Genomic DNA, 15,672 nt, shown 5'->3' on the forward strand with positions numbered 1-15,672 from the left:
TTTAAAGAAGAGGTTCTTAATCTAGTAGCTTTTTATTTTTCTAAGTGCATGCAAAGAGAGTTTTCAACATTCGCACTTGCAAAATCTTGTGTTCCAAATTTTTCTCCTTCCCCTCTCACCTCCCCACTCTCCTAGAAGCAAGAAATCCAATGTAGGTTAAATGTGCAGTTTTTCTACATGAACTTGTTTTTAAAAAATACAGTGGACAATTTTGTTGCAATATAATTGATTTTCTTTTTAATTCTATGTATTTTATAGATTTAAAAACTTTTTTTCTGAGAAGTATCCATAGGTTTTACCAGGCTGGCAAAGGTATCCAATGACATATATAAAAGATTTAAACCCCTACATTAAATGAAGAAAAGGATTTTGAATGGCAGGGATGAGGAGGGAGTACATTCCATGTAAAGGGCATGGCTTGTATGAATGTACAGAAGAATGGCATATTGAAGTCAGGAAACAATAGCCCAGTTTGACTATGATGTAGAATTCATGAAGCAAAGTGAGATAATGTTGAAATATAATAGCTTACAGGTTGATTGTAAATAGTTTTAAATGTTAGGTTCTGTTTGTGCTTCACCTTAGAGGCAATAGGGACTTGAAAAGGAAATGGAAGTTGCTAGAAAATGGGGTATTGATGAAATATTCAAATAAGGGCTAGTTTGCCTTCTTACCTTCATAGACATTCTGATTTTCAAAAGGAGTTATTCAATTATTAATGGCTTTAAAAATTAGTTTATGGCTAGTGTTGTATCAAGGACTTTTAAAAAGAGCCAGATATAAACATCATGCCTCTTACCAAATTAAAGAGTATATAAATCCAAGGATGGAGCTTATTAGTCGAAATTCTGATGAAAGGCAGGCAAAAAATGGGAAATGTGAGAGTCCAACTTCAATTCCTCCTATCAGGAGCACAATAGCTGAGAAGACAAAGGGTAAATGGTATTGATGACTTAATTACATTATTTTGTCACAGTGAGGGCAATCATTTTTTTTATTAAAGCTTTTTATTTTCAAAATATATGCATGGATAATTTTTCAACATTGACCCTTGCAAAACCTTGTGTTCCCTTCTTTTTTCTCTCCTTTACCCCACTCCCTCCCCTAGAGGGCAGGTAGTCCAATATATGTTAAACATATGTTAAATCCAATATATATATATACATATATATGTATATATATATACACACACAATTATCTTGCTGCACAAGGAAAAATCAGATCAAAAAGGAAAAAAATAAGAAAGAAAATAAAATGCAAACAAACAACAACAAAAAGAGTGAAAATGCTGTGTTGTGATCCACACTCCGTCCCCACAGTCCTCTCTCTGGGTGTAGATGGCTCTCTTCATCACAAGATCTTTGCAACTGGCCTCAATCCTTGCATTGTTAGAAAGAATCATGTCCATCAGAATTGATCATTGTATAATTTTGTTGTAGCCATGTACAATGATCTCCTGCTTCTGCTCATTTCACTCAGCATCAGTTCATGTAAGTCTCTTCAGGCCTCTCTAAAATCTGAAGGCAACCATTTCTAAATGGAGTAGTCTATTGCTTCATGGAAGTAACCTGAATGAACCTAGGGATTGGATGGATTTATAAGTGAATGCAGGTCCATGTAAAGTAACCTGTCTCTGTCTCTGTCTCTCTTAATCTCTCTGTCTGTCTCTCTTCTGTCTCTCTGTCTCTCTCTCTCTGACTCTCTATCTGTCTGTCTGTCTGTCTCTCTTTGTGTCTCTGTCTCTCTCTTTATGTCTCTGTTTCTCTCTCTCACTCTCTCTGTCTCTCTCTCTCTCTGTCTCTGCCTCTGTTTCTCTGTCTGTCTGTCTCTCTCCAGCTGAAGTTAAGGAGCTTTTTGGGGTGACCAAGCTATATCATACTATCTGCCCTTGTACACTATATCTTATTAAAAGCTTGAGATGGGTTAAATCAATATGTAATAGTTATAATAAGGCCGCTAGGTGCCCCCATAGTGCACAGAGACCTAGAATTGGGCAGACTCATCTTCCTGAGTTCAAATCTGTCCTCAGACACCTACTAGCTGTGTGATCCTGGCCAAGTGACTTCACTGCTTGCCTCAGTTTCCTCATCTGTAAAATGAGCTGGAGAAGGAAATGGCAAATAGCACCTAGTATATGCCAGGCACTGTTCTAAACACTTTTTTTTTAAATACAAATTTCTCATCTTCACAACAATCCTGGGAGACAGATGTTATTATTACCCTCATTTTACAACTGAGGTAAATGAACCTTTAGAGAAGTTAACTAACCCAGCATCACACAATTAGTAAGGGTATGAGGCAGATATTCCTCTCTCAAAGTCCAATATTCTTCTGTTCCACACCCAGCTGCTTCTTTTTAAAAGAGGAGGCTTGTTAAACCAAATGAGAGAATGCATCTAAAAGAACTTTGGAGATTTTAAATTTCTTAACAACGTGAGTTGTAGTTATTGTTATTCTCTCATTGGTAAAAAGTCAGACCATGTAACAAATGAAAATAGAAAACAAGTTTAAGCGGTTAATGGCTGGATATCTAGAGGCAGGCTGGCCGGGAGGGAGGCCAGTCTGCTTTACTGATCTCAGTGCTCAGGACAAACTCCTGTAAGTTGCTGAAAATTTTTTTGACAATGGTTTAAAAATTGTTTTGTATCCATTATTTTGTATCCACAGACTCTCCAAAAACCTTTCTTTCTTCCTGATAATTTGCATAGCAACGGAGGCAAGGTGACAATATGGATGTTAGGTTTCTAGTCATCCCAACCGGATCTCTAATATGGGTCATTTATAAGTTGGTAAAATCAAGGCAAATCAATACTGACTGATAAAATCCCTAATGGGAAGGAATTCAGCAACGCGGTGCCTTACAACGCGGTGTTGTAAGAAAGCCATAGTTATAGTAGGCAAAACAGCATGAAGTCTAAAAAAACTTGTTACTGGGATTTCACAGGCTCAGGAAGAGCTCCTGAAAGAACTATTTCCACTTTTAATACCAGCTAAGCCATTTCAAAAGAGTGAGGATAGATTCCATTTGTGAAGATCTCTAGAGAAAAGTAGCCACATTTTGCTGAAGGGAGAAGAAATCAGAAAGAATTCAAAACAAAACAAAACCTTTTCACTACCTTGGGCCCATTGTGGTACTTGCAGGGGCTGGTAGCCCTCAGAAAATAAGAACATTACTTTATTGGCTGTAGCTCCAAATGCAATTCCATATGACCATCGATTGTTGAATGTTCCGATAAAATCCAGCGGCCTGCAAACAAGATAAATTGCTTTATGATCCAGGTCTTTTAATGTTTAGCATTTAATGTAGTGATCCCCTCCCCATCTCCTTCCCCCCAAGGACAAAACTGCCTAACTAAATACTTCAATAAGAAGCTCAAATCCTGTTTCTTTAATTGTTGTCTCACTGACTCCTAATGATGCTGGATTAGAAAAGATTTAGACTGAGGAGGTAGAAAAACTGTTTTTAGACTAACATTTTTTACTAGAAATTGTCCTTTAAGTTTGATGCTTTCCTCAAGGGGCCAAATCCTTTGATTTAGAGGTCCCGAGATGCTGAAACATACATTTATTTCTGCTACCAATTTTTATTTTTGATAAAAACATTTAGTATTGATTAGAGACACTGTGATTAAGCACTCTGGCATAAAAAATGATAAAATCAGCAGAAATGCTCCCTTGACTCAGTTGATGGACAAGAACAAAGTACCACTAGAACATTTATGAAGCTCTGGACCTGTAAGAGTAAGGGAGCAATGCATCAGGATGCAGAGTAAAATGAACCCTATTGACTTGGGTGCAGCTAGGTGGTACAGTGGATAGAATTCTGAGCCAGAAGTTAGAAGGACCCGACTTCAAATTTGACAGCAGATACTCCTAACTGTATGACTCAGGGCATTGTGTTGCTCTACATTACAGTGTTTACTATGTATACTTCTTTCTTTACACTGTATGTTCTTAATAGAAATTTGATCTGAGATCTGGCCCATCATTTCAAAGGGCAGGTGAGATGGGCTGTGTCTTTATCATTAGCATATTATTGGGAGTGGTGATAGAAGGGGTGGACGAAAGAAAGGTCTAAGACAGATGTGTTTGGGCAGTCTCTCTCCCCCAGTTTCCAAAAAAAAAAAAAAAGTATTGAGCTAGCTTTATCTTTCTTTTTTGTCTCAAATAATCTGAACAAGGTCTATAATAAGGTCAGAATTCAAGCTACTTTCCTGATTATTTCCTGATTAAGGGGAAAGATTAACCCTGCCCAGACATCCCTTACCACATGGCTAGTTAGAACCCAAAAGATCATCATAAATGTTTGATTTCAGGAAGGGATGTTATGGTCATAAAAAATACTAAAAACTATATATCTCATCTATATAGTTGTTTCTGCTAATATTTTAGATCTTAATTCATCAGTTCTGCACTGCTTTTGCCCATGTCCTCTCCTAAATGTTCCATCGATGAGCCACCCAATATACCAGGGACCTTCTTCGATTTTTTTTGACAACTGGATGACATTATTAGATCACCGGCTGTCTTAGTAATCTCTGGCTCTTTCTACATGATGGATTCAGCTCACTAGCACTCAGAAAGGCTGTGTGGATGTGATGGATGGCTGACCGAGAGACAGACAATGATTCTTGCTAATTTAATTCATTGCAGTTCCAACACACCAAGGTATGTTGGTTTTTGCTTCTCCCTTTACCTTTATTTACAATGATAGATATTAGACTAACTTATAGAACATACAACCTTCTATATTGGGTTCTTTCATCTATGACTTCCTGGTAAATGTTATCATTTAAAAGCTAACATACTCTTAGGGGGAAAAGTAAGTCTGAAATCTAAGATAAAATCTTTGTCCAACTTACATTACAATCCCAAAACGGCTACCAAGGAGGTATGACTTGTCATCTAGCTGCTTGTGATGAACTCTTCTTTGGAGGAAGGACAGAACCATAATTATGAAAAACTGAAGGAACAACAACAAAAAGAACCCTGGTTATGTTTATTTTCAGAGAAGAGAAAATCAGATCCTATCCCAATCTGGGGGCAACGCACTGTATATAAACCTCTTTAGTTATTCTGTTGTCTACCTAGAAAGAAATGAAAGTTTAATCTGAGGAGGTAGAAAGGACTAGAAATAGCAGCTACTTCTATTATTTGCCCTTCTCCTTCCCATTTCCAGAAAGTATTTCTTCTTTCCCTTCCTTTCCCTTTTTTCTTCTTCTGCTTCCCTTTATCTACTTCTTATCTTTCTTCTCTTTTTTCTCCTTTCTCCAATTTTCTCTAATGATATCCAATGATTTTCCCATCAAGAAAAACATTTGACTAAGTGTTATTTTTCTCTTTTGACTCATCTGACCAATCTATTAATAGTTTGTGACCTTGGGATAAAGAACACTAAGAAAAAAAAAGTTGAAACTTAAAATTTTAATTCTTTCCCAACAAATGCTAATTATAAAAAATAGTCTTATCATGAGTGGCAGATAACAAGCAAATCTATTGATCCTTATAGATAATAGATGTTAGAGGAGTTGTACAGATAAGAATATATCAAAAAATATACAGAGTGAATAAATTCTTTGGATGAGAGTTGAGATGAGATCTCAGCTCAACTGAGAGAGCCCCTGATCTCAGCTAAGGAGAGAGTCCTCAAAGTTTGAGGAAGCAAACTAGAAATTATAAACATGTTGAGCTGTCTTCCCTTACATGCTTGCCATTTCTTACATCTGTCTATCTGTATGTCTCTATCTCTGTCTCTCTTTCATGTATCTGGGGTCATTTCCCAAGAGTCTGGAACTATGTGAGTTTCATTTGAACAAAATAATGTATCTCCTCTCCAAAGCTCTCCCACCAACGGCAGCCTTTATGCATCATGTATTTATTAGTAATTTTTCTCTCCATCAATACAGAATCATATATATGTAGCAAAGCTCAGGCTTGGCTTGAAGCTTGGGTTATGGTAGCAACAGATGGTGCGAGAAGAGAAAGGTTCAGTTAGAAAGGTACTTTTTTGATATAACTGAAAAACTTGATCTGTATTTTAGGGCCTGGAGAAGGATTCAATTGAAAAGAATTCTCTATAAAATTGTATTTAAAAAAAAAGTTTAGTTGGCATTTTTATTTAATTTAAAAATTTTTCATTTTATTGTTATTTTCACTTTCAAATTCTCTCTCCTTTTACTTTCTCTCCTGCCTTTTGAGGAGATAATAAATATGATTATTTAAAAAGCCATACAAAACATATTTCTTCATTAGCTGTGTTGCAAAAAAGCAAACAAAATAAAGAAAAATATGCTTCAATCTGCATCTAGAGTTCATAAGTTCTCTTTCTGAAGATGGATGGTATTTTTCATCATTGAAATTGTCATGGGTCATATTAATTGGAGTTATTGTCATTTGCAGTTGATTGTCCTTATGATATTACTATTATTTTATACATCATTCTACTTGTTCTTCTCATTTTATTTTGTATCATTTCATATGTCATTCCTGTATTGTCTAAATAATGCTTTTCATCATTTCTTATATCACAGTTGTATTCATCACAATCATCTATCACAAATTCTTCACTCACTTCCCAATTGATGGGCATCTCCTCAATTTTCAATTCTTTTCCATCACAGAAAGAGCTGCTATAAATATTTTGTACAAATGGGTCTTTTTCCTCTTTCTATTATCTCTCTAGCAATAGCAGTATTGCTAGATTAAAGAGTATGTATAGTTTTATAAATCTTTGAGTTATACCTCAGAGTTATTTTAATTTTCATTTCCCTAATGATTAGTGATTTAGAAAATTTTTTCATGTGACTGTTGATAGCTTTGATTTTTTTTTCTGAAAACTGCCTATTCATATTCTTTAACCATTTATCCATTGGAGAATTGGTCTTATTTTTATAAATTTGAGCTATATATATTTCAGAAATGAGAATTTGGCAGAGAAACTTTCTATAAAATTTTTTTTCTGGTTTTTAACTTTGTATAAATTTTGTTTGTGCAAAATCTTTTAAATTTAATGTAAACAAAACTATTCATTTTATTTCTTGTAATCCTCTCTATCCCTTGTCTAAATATGAACTCTTTACCTGTCAATAAATCTGAATATTTTCTATACTCACCTAATTTATTTGTAATATTGCTCTTTATGTCTAAATCATGTACTAATTTTGAACTTTTCTTTGTACACAGTGTAAGATATTGGCCTATGCCTAATTTATCCTATTGGCTAAGTGAAGTAAACAGAACCAAAAGAACAGTGTACACAGCAACAAGATTATGTGATGACCAATTCTGATGGACTTAGCTCTTTTCAACAATGAAGTGATTCAGGCAAATTCCAATAGACTTGTGATGGAGAGAGCCATCTGCATTCAGAGAGAGGACTATGGGGACTGAATGTGGATTACCACATAGTATTTTCACCATTTTTCTTGTTGTTTGCTTGCTTTTTGTTTTCTTTCTCGTTTTTTGCCTTTTTGATTTTTCTTGTACACTATGATAATTGTGGAAATATGCATAGAAAAAGTGGATTTTTAACCTATATTGGATTACTTGGTGTCTAGGGAAGGGAGTGGGGGAAGGGGGGGAGAAAAAATTTAGGACACAAGGATTTGTAAGGGTGAATGTTGAAAACTACCTGTGTATATTTTTTAAAATAAAAATTACTATTAAAAAGATAAATTTTAAAAACTTTTAATGAAGTAGTTTTTTTAGTCTGATGAAGAAAAAACAATATCCTTTATAACTGAATATCCAATAGTAAGGATATAATAGTGAGAGGAGATTATGAATTTATAAGAAATAAAGTATGGATATTGGAGCAGTCCTTGAGGAGATGGAATGAAATACTCCTAACCTAACATTAGTCTAAAGGATTAAACCTTTTCCCTATGATACAGAATGGAAGGAATGAAACAAGCATTTATTAAGTTTCTATTATATATTTGCCAGCTACTTTACAAATACCATCCTCACTACAATCCAAGGAAATAGCTACAATTATTATCTCCATTTTACATATGAGGAAACTGAGCCAGACAGTTGTTAAGTGACTTGCCCATGGTCTGAGCCTAGAGTTGAACTCGGGTTTTTCTGAATCCAGGCCCAGAATTTTATCCATTGTGCTATCTAGCTTTCTTAGAATGTTTGATGTTACTAAGAAATTTTAAGGTGTGGAGGAAGGATGATGCAGGAGCTGCTTTATTATTTATGGTAAAGCTTTCTATCCCATTCCATATCCAATGAAACAATGACAAAAATTATTAGTTTTTTTTTTAGTGTAGCTGCTGAAAAATATGTTTTTAAAAATTAAAGCAAAATTCAAATTAAAGTCAATGAAGTAAGAATAATGTGACCAATTCTATGCAATAATTACAGAATACAGTACAGTGATTATTTAATATAGTTTGCACTAATGAAGGCAGATTTTATTTGGTATATGCTAAATCTGTGGAGTTCATGACACAGATGAACTGTATCTTCATTCTTCTTGCTGCATTTAAATGTGAAGTATATAAACCTAAACTTTTTGTGTATGTGTGAGTTAAATGTATCATAACTTATGAACTTCTGTGCAAAACAGTTTCCTAAATAGGAGGCAGTCTACATACAACCTCCAGTAAAATGCTGAAGTTCACACAATGCTGAATAATATTTATGGAATTTAATAGGCAATTATAATAAGCCCTTCTTCCACCCCAGAACTGCAGAAATCAGCCTAAAGACTGAGGGTAATACAAGACAGCAACAAACAAAGCTAGTACCTATGCAGGGTAGCTTCTGAGCATGCTCAAAGATTGGCCTGGGACCTATGTAGCCTATAAAGTTCTGTGTACAAGGATAGCATTGTAACATGGTTGATCACTGCATCAATCAGTGTACCCAAATCTGTCAAAGTTGGTTCTCTTGATAATGTCACTTGGTCCTAGATATTTCTAAATATCCAAATATGCCATGGGCATATGTTTTTAATTTCTCTGGAATATTAATTCTTTATAGATTTGTTTTGTGATAATACTTTGAAACAAATGTTTGAACCTGAAAATCTTATTTTATTTTAATTAAAAGTGAACAAAGAATTCTAATTTATCAAACAAAATAATATCAATCTCACTACCATTTGTGACATCTTGTTTATATACTAATGCAGTTGTTATAAGATAAAATATTAATTAGTGTTTGAAAAGGAATTATGAAGAACAATATATTCAATGACTGCAGAAACTTTGCCCCCCAAGCTAAGCCCAGATATTACATATATTATTAGTATGATGGTTATTTTTGTGTTATAAACAAGACCATCAAAGGGTTTCATCAATGAATAAATTTTTGTTAAATGGTTTTGTTTTATTAGACTTTATTTCAGATGCATTTATGTGTGGCTATAAACATTTTAATCAATTCTAAACTTTTAAAAATAAAATACTAAGAAAGTTATTTGTATATATGATTTTATGAAAAACATGAAGTTTGGGAAGCATTGTGCTATGGACTTTGAGGGCATGGTTAGGAGACTGAAAAAATAAAAGGTTGGAAATAATCAATGTGAACGACTTCAGACATGTTTATGATAACTCCTTTGGTAATTCCAGAGGTTTATTCTTATTTTTCTGAGATTACTTACTGATGGAATGAGTGAATAGTGCAGGAAGAGTTCCATGTCAATGGAGGTTACACAAGTACTATTTGATTGTGCAGTCCTGAAAAAAAGACAAACAAAATCCATCATTAACCTTTGTAATTGCCTTATGCTTAGGTTACTATTGCAAAGATTCCCATTACTTTTAATGAGTTCTTTTGTCATTCTCAAATTCTTATCTTAGCTGCTTATGACAAAATGGGGTTCTTAAACAGAGGGCACCCTGACTGAGTTCCCTTGCCTTTTGTTTGGCAACTTTATGCTGCTCTCTCCTGAGAGTTCCAGAGAGGTCATCACTCAAGACTATTAGATTAGACAGATTCTTCTTTTACTTTTGTTTCCCTTATAAGATAGACTTATACAGTTAAAACATTGAGCCTGAAATCAAGAAGACCTGAGTTCAAATCCAGATTTAAACATTTACTGTGGGATTTTGGTCAAATCAATTAAGCATTAACTGCGTCAGTTTCCTAAACTATAAAATGGGGAAAACATTAGCATTCATCTCTCAAAGTTATTGAGATATTTGTAAAGCACCTAACAGAATGTCTGGCGTTTAGTAGGAACTGTATAAATGCTAACTGTGATTAGCTAGAAATTGCAGTTGACTCTCTGCTCTAAGCTCAAATTTCACCAATTATCTATCCTAATCTGTAGTGCATATACTAGTTGCTATTTATTGGCTCCTACCCTATGGGAACCAGAGAGATAGAGTGGAAGAGAAAGTGATTAAATAGTACCATTAATAGATACTTGTGCTTTTCGATGCTATTTTAAAGACTCCTCAGTTTGAATTTGGAGATGCCATTGTCTATTATAAAACCTTTCTGTCTTTGTATTGCATTTTTTTCCTTTTATGAAACTGTTACCTGCCAATTCCTGGATTCTCTGATTCTGACTTTTCTAGACTCATCTCTTACTCACCTGGACTTGGAATCTCCAATTGTCTGTGCCCTGACCCTGATAATCTCCTTCCCAGCATATACTGTAATATAAGAGATGCAATAAACAATTTTTCTAATAGCTATTATGTGATTTATTAAGATTTGAAAAGAATTTACAGATCTTATTTGATCCTCATGACAACTCTACAAGGTGGTACCTGCACATATTGGTATCCCTACAAAAGTACATTTTTAGAGGGGAATCTTAAAGATCATCTAGTCCAATATTAAAAAATAAGGCATCTGAGGCCACTGAGATTAAGTGATTTGCCCAAGTTTTCCTTATTCAATAAACAATTTTGAAGTGCAATAGACAAGGTTGTTAAGTGGAAAAGAATACTAGATTTGGAATCTAAAGACAAGGAAGAATCTAATTATTCTAATTATTACCTGTCGGAACAAGTTACTTAACCTCTCTCAGATTCAGTTTCCTCATCTATAAAATAGAAATAATATTAATGCTTATCTTCACATTGTTGTTGTGAGACTAAAATAAGATAAAATTTATAGTTGTTTGTGAACTTTAGAGCATTATATAAATGCTAACTATTCTTAATGATCTATAGAAAATATTCTCAAAATTACAAAGAAAATACTACCAAACTCACTGTAGGAGACAAAAATAATATTAAACTCTAGGAAGATAAAATAAAGAAAGAAAACTATATATCAATATCTCTAGTGAATATTGACCTAAATTTTAAAATAAAATTCCAGTGAAAGAGCCATACCCAAATATCCAATAATTATTTATAATAATCAAGCTAGATTAAAACCAGGGTGATGTGATAGAATGAAAAGCATATACTCTCTGTTATTAGAGAACCAAGGATCAAATCATGTTTCTGACATTTCAATTATATTTAGTTATTTAGTTAGTTTCTCTTTGTCTCAAATCCTTCATCTTTAAAATGATGAGGTTGGATAATAAGGCTTTTCAGATCCTTTCAACTCGAAATCTATGATTCTATGATTCCACAAACCTATATTAAAAGCAACATCATACAAAACTCCATATAATTGCATTAATAGAATAAAACACATATACCAAGCAGAAAAAGATCATTCTTTAACATGATAAAAGAGTGTATCGAAAATTAAAAGCTATGCTTTTTATATTCTTTCTCATTTTTTTCTTTTTGATAAGAGTTTTATTTTGTAGCATGATGATTGTGGGAATATGTACAGGAGAATTGCACATGTTTAACATATATTGGATTACTTGCTGTCTTGGTGAGGAAGTGGGGGGAAGGGAAGGAGAAAAAATTTGGAACACAAGATTTTGCAAGGATGAATGTTAAAAATTATCTTTTCATATATTTTGAAAATAAAAATCTAAAAATCTATTATTAAAAATTAAGAAAAGAAAATTAAAAGCTTGTATTATTTCTAATAGGCAAATACTAGAAGCTTTCCTAATAAATATAGGAGTAAAGTAAGGATAGTCCCTCTCCTTTCTGTTATGTAGCATAATTTTGGCAACTACAATAAAATAAGAAAGAAAATAGTAGCATTAACATTGACAAAGAAGAGACACAATCATTCTTGTGTGAAAATTCTCAGACATAAGATTACAAAACATAAAACAGACAAATTTGATTTTATGAATCTGAAAAGCTTTTATATTAACCAAATCAGAGCAACGATTAAAAAGGGAAATTGTTGTTTGAGAAAATTTTTTTATCATATTTCTCATAAAGATATTATATAATATATATGTATATATATATACACACAATGAGAATTGATACAAATATGTAAGACAAAGATATCTTTATATTCTTCATGTACCATTTATTAGATATGATAATAAATTTTGCCTCCTTTTTATTCCTGTCTTTCATAGTATCCTCTTTCCTACAAAACTACTTCCAGGCTCTCTGTTGGTTTATTTAACTTCCTCTTAGGCTTGGTTACATTAGAGTTCTGAAGGAACATTTGTTTCTTCTCTCTCTATTAAAATATAAACACTTCATCATTGTTGAACTCCTTTCAAATATTTCAATGTACCAGAGTACCAAGAGCTAAGCAAAAATAATAGTAAAATGTATTTGGAGAATCAAAAAGTCTACAACTTCAGAATAAATGATAAAAAATAGAAATGAAAAACTTTAGACCTATCTTATAGAACAGTTAGTAATCATCAAAACTATTTGGTGCTGGTTAAAAAGTAGAAAATTAGATAGATAGGGCCAGATAGATGGTGTATAGTGGACAGAGTACTGGCCTTGGAGACAGGATGACCTGAGATCAAATATAACCTTAAATACTTGGTACTTAGCTATCTGTGTCAGTCTGGGCCAGCCACTTAACCTCAATTGCCTAAAAAAAGATGAAACAAAGTAGATAATCAAGAATTGGAGATACTGAATTCAATAACTCAGTGGCTAATAAACCTGAGAACAACTAAAGAGCTTCTTATTTGATAAAATAAGACTGAAAAACTGGAAAGCAGTTTGATAAAAATTAGGTTTATATCAGCATAGAATAGAATAATATAATAATCCAAATAGAATACTATAATAACCCAAAAATGGATACTTCATATGAACAGTACTTTTCCAGGCACCCCAGTTACAGAAAAATTCTCAAGCAAAGAAGGGATAGTGTAGATTATAAAAATATAAAATAAACAAATTTGATTACCTGATGATGAATATGAAAAGCTTGTTCATGAACCAAACCAATGGAGCAAGGGTAAGAAAGAAAATCATTGATTAAGGAAAAATATTTGTATCAAATTTCTCTGAAATTGATATAGATATTTAAGATCAAGAATGATTTTTATATTATGTGAGATTGTAAATTCCCTTTCTGTATGCCTTTCTTTCCTAGTGCATTTCATTTTCATCTCCCATTTCTTCCTTTGTTAAAGCAAAAATATCACTAGGCTCTCTGTTGATTTTATTTAACTCCTTCTATGACTTTAGAGTTCTGAAGGAACAATTGTTTCTTCTCATCCAAATAAAAGGTAAACCACTTCCTCACTTTAAAACAAAAGTCACATGTTGAACTTCTTATAACTATTGTTACATTATATGTACTAAAAGGAAATTACACAGTATAGCAAGGATGTGAATCGATTCTCTTCCTATCTTCTCTGCCAATTAGGCACTCACTTTTTCTGTATAGTATTTTAAGCATCCTTTTATGTGTGTGGTATTCTAAGCAATGGAAAGCAAGTGGATAGCTGATTAATTTCATCCTTTATATTACAATGCTAATTAAATTTACATATACACAGATGGTTCCATTTCAATGTTTTATGTATTTATACTCTTCTAAAAGAATATAATAAATTAGGGTTACAATTGATTTTAAGATTAATATTACTTAAACATCCAAAGATATGATATGAAAATTATAAAAACCTTTTAGTTAAACTAAAATATGCTTTATCTTTTTCATAGGTTTTATTTAAAATCAAAGCACTGATATTGTTATTTAGTCTACAATGACCTAAGAACAGAAAATGCATTTCCTCATATCTGAAATTCATTCTTGTTTAAGAAATATTGTGAGCAATTTATGTAGAAATATTAATAAATTGACCTTTTTAGTCTTTAAAAATTCAGAAATATTGTTATATCATCAAATATTATTTTTCTTTTTTAATAATAGTTTTTTATTTTCAAAATATATACAAAGATAGCTTTTACATTTACCCTTGCAAAACCTTGTGTTCCAAATTTTTCTCCCTTCCTTCCCCTGCCCCTTTTCCTAGACAGCAAGTAATCAAATATATGTTAAACATATGTAATTCTTCTATACATATTTCCACTTTTATCATGCTACACAACAAAAATCAGATCAAAAAGAAAAAAAAAACCAAGCAAACAATAAAAAATGGTGAAAATACTATGTTATGATCCATATTGAGTCCCCATAGTCCTTCTCTGGGTACAGTTAGCTCTCTCCATCATGAGGCTATTGGAACTGGCCTGAATAACCTCATTGTTGAAAAGAGTCACATCCATCACAAATGATTATCATATAATTTGGCTTTTGCCATGTGGAATGATCTCCTGGTTCTGGTCACTTTTTTGCTCACTGCTGCTTTTTAGATGACATGACGATATTGAAAACACTTGGTTGCTATTTTCAGAATTATCATGTCTGGAAAAAAATATTCTAAGCTTTACATTTGTTGCCATGACTTACCAAAATAGGGCCTATAGTTTATATATACTTTTTTACAAAAAAAGTTTTAAGGAAGATGACCTTTGTGTTGAATTTGAATTATTTTTGCATTTTAGTTTGTGTTGTTGCAAAGAGAACTGAATGATATTCTTTACAAACTTCTCCAAGAATTTATAACATTTCTTCAGAATACTCTCTTATAAGAGAGTTTTCAGCTTTATAAGAGAGGTTTCAGGTTTTTCTTCCCTTGAGAAGGCTAATAAATTAGCTACAAAGCATAGTTTCCAGTAAGTAAAATGCGAGAAGTAATGAGTTGCATTGCTACAATTCACATGTAAAAAATCTTCCACAACAGCCTTTGATTATTTTTTTCTGAGCTTTAGGACATTCTATATTCAAAAATTGTAATTAGTCAAAGCTAATTGTGTCATTAAATAAGACTTTGACTTCTAAATGCTCCTAGTTTTGGAAGGATACATTTTTCAGTCAAATGATAGAGCATTTTTGTTTTACCTGTTCTGGACCATGGACTTCTAGTATGTCACCATGGAGAAAAGAGTTTTCATCAGCAAGCAAACAAAGTTCTTTTTTTTTTTTTTTTTTTGGTTTTTATTTAATAGCCTTTTATTTACAGGATATATGCATGGGTAACTTTACGGCATTAACAATTGCCAAACCTCTTGTTCCAATTTTTCACCTCTTATCCCCCACCCCACCCCCTCCCCTAGATGGCAGGATGACCAGTAGATGTTAAATATATTAAAATATAAATTAGATACACAATAAGTATACATGACCAAAACGTTATTTTGCTGTACAAAAAGAATCAGACTCTGAAATATTGTACAATTAGCTTGTGAAGGAAATCAAAAATGCAGGTGTGCATAAATATAGGGATTGGGAATTCAATGTAATGGTTTTTAGTCATCTCCCAGAGTTCTTTTTCTGGGCATAGCT

The 15,672-nt window shown here is 32.8% G+C and overlaps 1 protein-coding gene across 1 annotated transcript in view; it reads right to left on the bottom strand.

Moving 5' to 3' along the window:
• Positions 1-15,672, bottom strand: part of LOC100932587 (stimulated by retinoic acid gene 6 protein-like) — a 126,223-nt gene that overhangs the window by 80,919 nt on the left and 29,632 nt on the right. The window contains exons 2-5 of the mRNA XM_031936809.1: positions 9,617-9,692; positions 4,863-4,963; positions 3,117-3,247; positions 800-920 (exon numbers count right to left, since the gene is read on the bottom strand). Coding sequence (XP_031792669.1) covers positions 800-920; positions 3,117-3,247; positions 4,863-4,963; positions 9,617-9,692 — 429 coding nt within the window. The remainder of the gene's footprint in view (positions 1-799; positions 921-3,116; positions 3,248-4,862; positions 4,964-9,616; positions 9,693-15,672) is intronic.

This window comes from Sarcophilus harrisii, chromosome 1 (assembly GCF_902635505.1).
Source record: "Sarcophilus harrisii chromosome 1, mSarHar1.11, whole genome shotgun sequence".
NCBI lineage: Eukaryota > Metazoa > Chordata > Mammalia > Dasyuromorphia > Dasyuridae > Sarcophilus > Sarcophilus harrisii.